Source organism: Anoplopoma fimbria, chromosome 4, assembly GCF_027596085.1.
Source record: "Anoplopoma fimbria isolate UVic2021 breed Golden Eagle Sablefish chromosome 4, Afim_UVic_2022, whole genome shotgun sequence".
NCBI classification, from domain to species: Eukaryota; Metazoa; Chordata; class Actinopteri; order Perciformes; family Anoplopomatidae; genus Anoplopoma; species Anoplopoma fimbria.
This window is the reverse complement of record NC_072452.1, coordinates 21,519,904-21,531,334: the sequence shown is the minus strand read 5'-3', so window position 1 is coordinate 21,531,334 and position 11,431 is coordinate 21,519,904. Positions and strand designations below refer to the sequence as shown.

General features: G+C 40.4%; 1 protein-coding gene across 2 annotated transcripts in view; it reads left to right on the top strand.

The window, feature by feature from the left end:
• Positions 1-971: 971 nt before the first annotated feature.
• Positions 972-11,431, top strand: part of pdgfc (platelet derived growth factor c) — a 42,861-nt gene continuing 32,401 nt past the window's right edge. For both annotated transcript variants that reach the window (XM_054597814.1, XM_054597813.1), the window contains exon 1: positions 972-1,193. In XM_054597814.1, the coding sequence (XP_054453789.1) occupies positions 1,082-1,193 (112 nt within the window). In that variant the 5' untranslated portion in view covers positions 972-1,081. The remainder of the gene's footprint in view (positions 1,194-11,431) is intronic.

Below are 11,431 nucleotides of genomic sequence, written 5' to 3'. Positions count from 1 at the left end.
AACTCCAACAGTATTAGACTATTAAAGTGTTTTTTTTTAGTTTTTTTTTTTTATATTGAGCTCTAAAAATATCCACTACTATCTGGTATATGAGTGTTACAGTTACTTTTTTCTAGTTTGGAGGAAGAAGTCTGTAAAAATGATTTGAATGTTTCCTTTGTATCAACTTTCTTCTTCATAACAGACTGTCCTGAGCTGCTTCATTTATCTGGAGACACATTTCCTGGAATGGAAACATGTAAAAAAAAAAAAAAAAAAAAATGACAATTTCTAACTGAAAGTGGGTGAAACACCTCATTGGCCCAGGCAGCAGCAGCAGCAGCAGCAGCAGCAACGGAACAGTTAACTCGCCGGGGAGTTTCCTCAGCTGGGAAGTTGTACTTTATGTACAGCACCTGTTGTGCCGTCTGTTGGCAGTCTCCACAAACCCAACCCCGAGCCGAGCAGCGACACTTTATCTCACTCTCCACCGAGTTATAGGACTCAAGACCTCGCAGGACAACAACAGAACACCGTCTCGGTGTTGCGAATGGGGGTTTTTTCTGGGTACAGACTGTATCAGGTTGCTGCACACACTGTCTCTGTGTGAGCCTTTGCGGTAATGCGTAAAGATCAACCGGGGATTTACGCAGACGGAGACAAGACCGCACCGTGGACGCGCACTTTAGCCAAAATGCATCTGTGCTTTTCTAATGATCTCTTACCATAGATCACATGCCTGCATTGGGGGTTTTTTTTTTTGCTTTTACAACTAATGCCAGGATTATAATCACATTGAGCTGAGCTTTGTCCAAACTCAGTCACCAACTTTTCTCAGAACCAACAGGTGCGCAATTGCGTTACGCAGCAGCGGCGCAAGTCTTTGGATGAGGATTTGGTCTTGATTTAAGGACATATAACTTTCATTTTTTTTCCCCCAGAAGGACTGATGATAAAGAGTATGTGGATTCTACTCTGCCTTTACCCTCTCCAAATGTGTCCGAAACAGCACTGGTGTCCCGTAAACGACGCACGTATGTGGTGATCCAAAACCCATCCCCGTCAGCAGCGCTTTGTGATCGCCCACCACCACTCCATCCAAATGATCCTTCCATTCATATTCCTTCTTGCATCGCTTCTCCAACAGTATGGCACGGAAGCTGAATCAAGTCATGTCAGTAAACTTCACCCCCCAGGTGTAAAGGAGCAAAACGGTGAGTTTGTCTTTGTTGTTTTTTTTGAAACATTTAGAAGAGTTGAGTGACATGAAACATAAACCTTTTTCACACACAAAAAAATGTTTGAAACAATTCCTGTGTTTTAAATGCACATCTTGCTTGAGTTCAAACTGCAATGAATGGGAGCGTTTCATTCAGTTAAAGCTGCATTATCCAGGAGAGGAAGTGCAAAATTACCTTTTTGCCTTTAAAGTGTACCCGTGTATGTTTAAGGGGGGGGGAAACCCTCTGAAATTCCACGTCCCCCGGGGGGAAGTTTTCCCTGTGATCACACACAAAAAAAAAAAAAAAAAAAAAAAAAAGGCTCCATTCATGCAGCAGTGGCTCCGGGCGATGCAATGTGCCTCCCCTCATAGCTGTGCACAGAGCCGCACTATCACATGCAGGAATCCACTTCCATCAATGTTTAATCTGACGTCCACATTAAGATGAAGTTGAGTTGCATTAAGTTAATTATTACCCTCCATATCTCTCCTATCATTTGCAATTTGGTAATAGTGTAGAGGGGGAGCCATGGGGAAACCTTTCAAACTTCAATAAAACAACAGATTTTCCATTGATGCACCTGATGCACTTGCTTATGCAGATTTTAAGATAATTAAGTTGTTATTATTAATAATAATAATTGGATTTTGGTCCAACAACTTTTTTTCCCCTGGTTGAGTAAAGAGCAAGCTGAAAAGACAAAGCATGAGCTGTGCAGGAGGATTCTCCTAATCTTGGAAACTAAAAGGCTGTTCTTAAAAAAAAAAGTCTTATAGGTGATCTATAAAGCATTAGTAAAGTATTAATTAACTACCAGAAAAGCTCAGTACATAGTCAAACATTTGCCTTGGACTGACATATTGACAGGGATTTATCCAACAACATGAAAAGACATCAGGACCTCACAGGCTCAAGTTCAAAGTAGCAACACGCCTGCACCCTGCAGATGTTGCCCTGCTCAAACTTCATTCATTACTCAGCCTTCCATAGCCAGTGGGTTTGACTGGCCTTGTGTGAGGACATGCAGCGCTGACTTCACTACAGTAACAGTCAGGGCTGAGAAATCAGAGCCTCCCGCCGGGATCTCCAGGTTTAATCAGGACGCCGGAGAAAAGAAAACAACGTGGAGGAGGGAGGGAAGGGAAGAGGGATGAAGGTGGAGAGGGGGGCGGGCGGTGCGGGGTGGAGCAATGTTGAACTTGTCAAAGAACTCTTTGAAAAGGCGGTCACACATTGGCTGAGGGCGAAGCTGGCCGGGGCCGTCTGTAACCTTTGACTGAGCGCTCACCGTTCTGGCGTGCATGATTGCTGATGCTCTGCAAGACAATTTGATATCGATCTGAGGGAGGCGAGGGAGGCGAGGGAGCCAGACCTGTCTGGCATGTTTAGTAGTAGTTGCAGAGAGAGTTATGGTCCCCGGTCGTATTAAACTTGGCAAGCGGCTGCTGATGACTCCATAAGATATCAGAGGGGGCCGGTCAGGGCCGGTGCTGTGTGAAGTAACCATCTGTCAGAAATAAAAAAAGAAATGATTGGGACAAAAGTCGTTAAAAGGCTAACGGGATGGGCACGCACTCTGTGTTGTGGTCATAAATAATGTGAACACTTCCTTACTCCACCGCTTAGGGATATTATGTTACAATAACATGTATCGCACATGTCATTTTCATGTGTTTGCCACATGGCTATAAGGTTTCACAGTTATTAAGAAAGAAACTTTGGTAGAAATGGCATCTGCAGTTTCACTGCAAAAATGCTTTGTATGGTTTCAGGAAATCAAATGCACAGCCGCAGTCTCTGGTTGTTTCCACAAGTTACCCTCTTCATTCTCTCAGAATTGTTTTACAGAGGTTGGTGTTTGCATTTTAGGATATCAGACTCATTAAAAACTATTTTGCATTGGCAAATATGTTTTGTAACGCTGCCTAGATTAAGTTTTAGTCTGGGTTAAATATTGATAAGGTCAATTATGAGCCAAATGCATTGACTTTTTCCACACTTAACCAAATATTAACCAAGTATTTTAAGTTGCCAAAAATGTGATTCAGGACAAGAACCACAGACTGCATTGCCTTTCCTCCAAAAGTCGTTCGTCAAAGCTTATTAGTGGTATATAAATGTATTTTGTCGGAGATATAGTTGTGATTTGTTACAGGATTTATAGTGTATTTAATAGAGCAGCATTTTTATACTAGGTTCAATAAATGAGTTTCTTCTGTCTATGCAAATAGACTCAGGCACATCACAATAAAGCTGTAGCTGCACCTTGTCTGCAGGCGTATTAACTAAAGGATATAAGCTCGTTTCCTTGCACTGACATGGCCTTTGTTCATGCTAAAGTGTTCACAATGCATTTTCCTGTGATTCACTGGCAGAGGTGACAGTTGCGTAACAAGTCACAAGATGCATCTCAGCTTCCCAATAATACAGGTCATCTCAGGGGGCACCTCTTCTCTTATTTAAGTGGTCTGGCTTCACTTCCCCGTAGAAGGCCATGTTTTCACCCCTAACCCAGCCCACCCATAAGAACAGGCCCGGGTCTTATTAGAGAAATCCGGCTGCAAATATTAGTAGGAGATGAGGATTACCTGCAGATATTCCTGCATTTCCCCCCTGAGCGCCACTGGAGGAAGGTATGCAACACGCTAGACCTGCCAATGATCACAGAGGCTGCTGTTCTGCTAAAGATTACGAGATTAAGGGGAGAACTGGGGTTATAGGGGTCACAGGCCCACGGGGAGCGTGTGCAGCTTTCCACATATACTTGCATGGAGGGTTGAAGATACAGAGGTGCATTGTGCATTCATTAGATTATGATGCAGACAAACAGTTTAAAGTAGGGGCTTAAAAACAGGAAAGACTTTGGGTGGCCTTTCAGGTGTACTGTGCAGTGCAGACTGCATCACACATTCATTCATAAATGGCTGAGAACAGTCGTTAATAGAAAACTTAAAAAGTAGAAAAGTGGGAATAGTTATTTTTTGTCATTCAGGGTTTTGCAAAAAAACGTCACGTTCATTTTTAACAAAGACAATGTGAGGTGATTGACAGTTGAAGCACTACTAAGGCTTGTGTCTCTCTTGTAGATTAGCAACTGGAATAGAAAAATATCTGGTTATTTCATCAAATGTCAAAGGTATAACCCTGCATACTTTACACAAAAACTGCAGGGGAGAAGTCAACTTTAATTCTTAAGATGCAGAGGGAAGAACCATTTAATCACAGAGTGTAAAGTTCAGTTGGGTGTGCCACTAACTTTGAAGTGAAGCTACATACTCTGCTTTGTAGAAACCTGCTAATGCATTCAACTGTTTTAAATAATTGAGTTTGGGATTTTGGGTCAGTTCAAGATACAGTCAGTAACTGTTGCATTAACAGACACATTCTGAATTCCGTCCCCTTAGAGCTCTATGGTTTCTATTAGAGCCATCTTCCACAAAACTGACAGAAAAAAAGAAACAAAGTTGAAATAATTAAAGATTCTGATGGCCATATCATAAACCTATTATATAAGTAAACTGTCATGTTTCTGAATTGAGGAAAAATGCAGTGATTAAAAAAAAGCGGGTCCTCCCACTTCACTTGTTTGACACTTTTAGCTCTAAAGTTGTTTGAAACTATTTTTTTTCTCACATTAAAAAGGTCAGGCACCATAACGTTGGTTAAAATCATATATCTATGGAGAGGGGAGACAAATAAAAATGTTTCTCCCCTTCTCAGTTACCAAACTATATTATTTTAAGTGGTTTCCATAGCGCTTAACTGTAACGTTTAATTTGAAATTACGATATGCCTCTTAAAGCAGTGAAATAAAAACTAGCCGGTCCTGGAATATCCATGCGTTCTTTAATACAGGTCAGATGTTTCCTGAGCCGGCTTCCCTGGGAAAGCTTGTTCCCAGTTACTTTGAATGAATGAATGCAGCACTCTGCAGTTCATCATTGTCGTGGGCAGAGAAAAGGGACGGGTCGAAGGTTCAATGAACTCAGCGGGAAGCTAAGAGAGCAACAATTCTACTCAGTGTATCACTACTGTCAGATTAAATCTACATATATAAAAATAAGTTTGCCTAGATGTTTAAAATGATCAATGAATCCAATGCTTTTTTTTTATTTGAACAATGGATTTTAACGCTTTGGGCCGCCCATCCTGAAAGTCATAAATGTAAGTCAGAACAAGAAAAATCCACAAATCTGCAGTGATTTTTCCACGCTAGCGGCAGTAGAAATCCCTGAGCACTGCATACAGACAGGTCTATGTCTACTGCCAGGAGGAGTTTTTCCTCTCAACATCTCACTGCAGAGTAGGGGGACCCTGGATAACAGTGTCTATGTTTTCCCTGTCAGCACTATTTGAACATGGAGTGCTGTATTTGGCAAGCAAAGCATGCCACCGCCTGCCTGCTGTTTGTCATTTCAGGCCGCGGGAGCACAGTCTCTCCCCCGCCTCCTCAAGCAGCCAAGGGACTTTTCAAGGGATCTGGGTCACAGGTTTAGGCTCCACTGGAGGAGAAGACAAGTCTGTCTGTGCCTGACTGAATCAATGTTAGTGAGGTTTTTCTTCGCTTACAGTCAATGCTTCGGCCAGTGATGGTCTTCAGGAGTAGAAAATACAGGAATGCTTTAAAAAGTGGATGATGGTGATGCTTTTAATCTGCAATAACAGATTTTTTTTTGACCACCTGGGGGCAGCACAACAAGCTATAAACACAAAGGTGATATATTCTTACCATGTAAAGTTGATATGGGGGAAAGTAACAGTTCATCCATTCATAGTCTTGTTTCTGACCATCTGATAATCATAGGTACAATATTCACTTTCCTTTAAGATCAGTTTTTGGCCTCTGGGGGATATATCTGGCTCTTTAGTTGCATAATTCTCCACTCTGTTCACCAGCTAGTCACAATCTTTCTCTGGCACTGTTTAGTGCAGAGCAGGTAGTTCGAAGTGGATTTGTAAGAGCATTTTCACTGTTGCTGCAGAAAAAGAAAAAGGTTGGTGAGAGTGGTATAACAGAACCAATACAATAAACCTGTAGAGCAGAGAGGAAAATGGGTGATACTTCTCTGTAATATAAAATATTTAATAGGCTAGCTTTAAAGTGGTACTCAAACCTTATCAACCATTTTCAAATATGAAAGATTAATCTCCTGTCGACTTGAAGTGGCTGTAAAAAAGTTTGCTGGCTCAAAGCCACCACTTTTGCAGCGTAAAAAACTTCCCATCCGCCATTCAATGTTTTGTTTTTCACAGTTAGCAACCCAACGATATGACCTATAGCCAGGTTAGCTTGCAAATTGCCCCGCTGCGGGACTAATAAAGGATTATCTTATCTTATCTTATCTTATCTTATTACCCACCCTAGCTTTGGTCTTATAGACATACAGTTTGGGTAAAAATGAAAAGATTATAATACACAATATCAACAGTTAGACAACAGTTACATAGCATGTTGTATTAGCAACTTGTTATCCTCAGACAGCTAGTACAATGGCTACTTTGGGCGGCAGTAAACTGATAATACTGATAATATAAAACCAATATTAACGAATAAATAATACAGATAATGCCCCGACAAGGATATTTGGACAGTAGATATAAGACGTTTGTCAATATTTGCTTGGTCACAGATCTGACAAAAGGGGGTTGTACCAATGTTAGTTAAACTGCAATAAGACTGTGTCATAGGGGTTGCTACTAGCAACTGAAGAATATCACTGAAACCAACTGACAAAATATAATCATATTTTTTAGCAAATGTACTTAATGCCACGAGGCACACCTTTATCTCAATATTGGTTTCTACTGGGGTGCTTATGCAAGACACTTAACCCCAAGCTACTGACTGGCCAGTATCAGTGGGTGTACTTGTAGCTCCCAGGTGTGTCCGAAACAGTCTGAATAGAAACCAGGGTGTTGGTGAGGAAATGCATTCATGCTCAGCAAACACTGCCCGGATAAATAACGTCCTCAAATGAAATCTTTGATGTGGTTCAGAGTTTCTCCTCTTTCAGTTTCTTATCGGTTCAGTTCTGTAGTGGTCTCATTGTCCTGCCGCCATTAGCGGTCCTCCAATAAGAAACACACACTGAAATGTTAGCAGTTTGCAGATAAGGATGTCAGCTGTGGGTTACACCAACAGCTTGGCAATATCATTTCAAGTGTTTGGCTTTGTCAATGTTTCATTGCAAATGCGTCTTCTGAAAGCCACCATTTCTTTGGCAGTTTGTACAGATTTGATATCACCACATTCTCTCTCCAGCAAAATAAATACAGATAACATTTCTGTCATGTTTTTTTACCTTATCTACAGAATGAAATTACTTGAATCGAAAAGCAATTTAGCTTCCTTAGCGGAAGGACTTGGTGAATGTTATCAGCTGCTTCTGCACAATGCCTCGAAAAGCGACAGTCTGACCAGCTGGCACTGAGCAAAGCAGCTCCACATGAAGCAGACTGAACAAAACAGAGCAAAAAGAAAACGAGCAATTGCGAGTCAAGTGCATGCCTCTTAGAGCTCCCAGAGCAGAAAATGTACAGTTTATAAATTTAGACTTCTAAACACAGCACTGTAAATAGTCCCAATGCTAACATTGATTCTGACGGGCTGAGAGTGTCTGCCTGGTGCAGTCTAAACATGAAGGGTGGAGTAGGTCTGCCTAAAGTCAAGATTACTTACTTGTCAGAGCAAATACCTGTCATTCACTGCGAGTTAACATTGTTTCCTCAGCTCCCTTAGCTTTTTTTTTTGCTTTTTTACTGGGCTGATTGTCGTCCTGGCCTGCTGTTTTACTGTCCTCAGAGCTGTTCTGGGTCAATAACACATTTAGTACAAAAGAAGATGTGCTTGCTTTTTTAGCAGCTCGGAAGGACCTAAGGGTCAAAAACCTTTGTTATTTCTGTTACAACATGGAAAAATTAAACAGAGTCACCCTAACTAAACCAAAAAATCCCTCAAAAACATAATCAGCATAACATATCACATTTCCATTTTTGGTAATCTTCATTAAGGGATGCATCAGAATTTAAGTAACACAAATAGTGATGTATGTGAATTTTGCATTGAAACCAGGGCATGTCAAGGCAAGTAAACTGTGTGTATCTCGAAGCAAAAACTATGATAGTGTGAAAAACAGAACGAGCTCTGAAAGTTTGTTTGATCTACTGTAAATGCTGGCAACAAAGGTTATCATTCTTGTTGTTATAACAACTCTAAAACAGACTCTTCCATTGATAAAGCTTTTGGATCAGATTGAAGCTGTGAGGGGTTTGACATTTTGGCAGTAATGTACTGTTTTTACATAAACCTCAGTCGTCCTGTGAGGACGGGTTGTCTTATGGCAACTGGGATTCCATTGAACTGAAAAATCTTGGCAGCGAGATGAGTTGACCTTGGTTATCGTCTCTGGAGGGCACGTCTGCATAGCTTGGCAGATGTCATCACCTTCTATCATAGAGGTATTTCAAAGTGTCCTGTAATGACTATACTCTTCAATTCACTGGGCTTCATGGGCATCAGCTCAGCAACTGGCTGACAGGGAGCTTGACCCAGATCAAGTGCTGAAGAATGCCACAGCTGTGTCTTTTATGATGGAATAAGACTTTCTTGGTACAATTTTACAATGAGGTAGAGTTCCTGAATCAAGCGTTATAAAAGTTAATTGAGACCCGACGGCTAGACTCAATGTTAATGAACCAGTGTCTAATGACGTACTGGCCACTATCTTAATGCGTCACTCTTGATAAGCTCTATATAAGGTGGTAAATGAAACGTAACCAACAACCAACCATTAAGTCCTTATAATGTGCATATTAGCCACTATTTGTGCTCCATTATGTTCATATTTGTGAAAGAAATAGCTACGATTTAACCTACAATACAACATTTGTTACAGAATGACTCCATTAATTGAACAATTTAATCATTTTATATTTAAAATCACTTATACTTCACCAGACATGCATTCATTCTGAAACTGTATTTTGGCAACAAAACATGTATGTGACCACCTGAACTAATTTCAGTCTGTCATATTTTCTAATGAAATAAGGTGTTTATGTTGCATTTCTCCAGGAATTCCACAGAAACACTGGAGACAATGATCCCACATTGCTTGATAGAAGAAATCTTAGTGGTCGTAGTATGCAAACCCATCAATATGGCCTAAAATGTGTCTTCCTTCCTCTCCATTATGATACAAAGGGTTCCTCATCTCTGTAACCAAGCTACTAGATTCATGCGATGCAGCAGAGACATTTCACGGTTATCAAGCACCATCATTAATGATGCTAATTTTAGAAAGCAGCAATGAGAGTTACTGATGCTTGAGATGCCTCACACAGTTTAGAGCATACACTCCTCAGTGCAAATATGATATTCATGTCTAGTTGGAAGGAGAATAAAAAGAAAATGTGACAGTAGTTACAGCTTTTTAATAACTTCGAAACATTATAGCGCAAATAAAAAGCCTGTGTTGTATTTACAGAATGCATTATGGTACATTTAATGCTCCCTGGAATAGACTAAGTTAAGCTACGATAATGAGCCTAATCAATAACATAATGAATGCTTAAACATATTTGAAACCCATTGTGTATGCTACACAGTTACTGAATGGATTTACAGTGAACTGCTGCTCAGGTCTGGGCTCGATCAGATATTAACTAGGTAAGGATTTACAAGGAAGTAGAGAAGGTGACTTGCTTGTCAAATGTTGACTTATTTTTCACTCCACTCAGTGGTGTGATGCAACTAAGTACAGTAACTAAGTACTTTCTGAGCTCATGAAAAGTTGACTTTCTAGATATATGTGGTTCTCACAGGACAGAAACTCTAGAAAACATATTATGATCTCATATGATATGATGCATTGCTGTAGATTAAACTACCCAACAGTATATAAATGTGTTAAAATTAGCACAAAAACATGATTGCATTTTGCTTATAATACTTACCTACTTTTACTTTAGTAAGGTTTTGACTTTCACTTGTCGTGGATTATTTTCGCAATATGGTATTATCATTTTACTTAAGTAAATGATCTGAATACTTATTATTGAAATTGCACACCTTATATGTGATTTGATATGATACTGATACATGACCGGATGCTACATATCTCCAGTAAATGTCAGAAAGAGTAATTTATAATCCCACCAGTGCACTCATCTTTCCAGTTGATGACATTTCCATTTCTGTACATAACCCCCGACCAATGAACCCCTTGATTTTCCACAACTGGTTTGGCGATTTCTTTTGTATTTTTATAAGTCAGTACTGGTTTGTTATTTTCTTCTGTATTTAATCGAATTGTGCACCAGCTCAGAAAAGCTTACCTTTGGATCTACACTCAGTTTGATTGTTTTAACCTCTTCTGTAAGTAAACTGTAGACTCAATACTACAGTAAATCAATATGTGTATTTTTTGCCGACTCATGTACCTCAGATTGAGATACCACTGGGACACTGGTCTTGTTTGCTTGCTGGAGCTCATGTATTCATAGTATATGTAAAACTTGACAGAATCACCTTTTTTTCTTCCATGCATTTCTCATGTAGCATGCGGTGCATCCCAGCAGTGCTTTATCACTCAAATAGTGTTTGTGGAAAAACGTATTTCTTTCTTTCAGTTTCCATTAGCAAAAATACTCACAAAACTAACTCATAAATCATGCATGCCAATGGAAATCAAACTGCCACTGTGTCTTATTTATGTGCCATCGGAGGAGAGTGAGAAAAGTACCAGAAGCTATTAAATAGAGATGTGAAATATCCGTGCTATAATGCATTTAGGGTGGGTGGGTGGGGGTGGGCACACCTGTCCCAGTAATCATCGGCGTAGCTCGGTCCCATGCTGGCTGGATTATGTCACCTAGCACATGGTGAGATGTGATATACGACACTATGCCAGTGGCATACAGAGACGGTAACCCAATCACACATACTATTTTGAGAATGTATGGCTTTTCCCAAAGCACAAATAGGTTTTCGGTGCAGACTGGAAACGCTCTGCCACGGCATGCTTACGATCGGATCCCCATGGGAGGGTATCCATTTCTATGGCCCAAATGGAATGAAAATGCACATTAGCCATTAGGAATTTTCACTTACTGGAATGATTTTGCCAACTGTGTGTGTGTGTGTGTGTGTGTGTGTGTGTGTGTGTGTGTGTGTGTGTGTGTGTGTGTGTGTGTGTGTGTGTGTGTGTGTGTGTGTGTGAGAGTGTGCA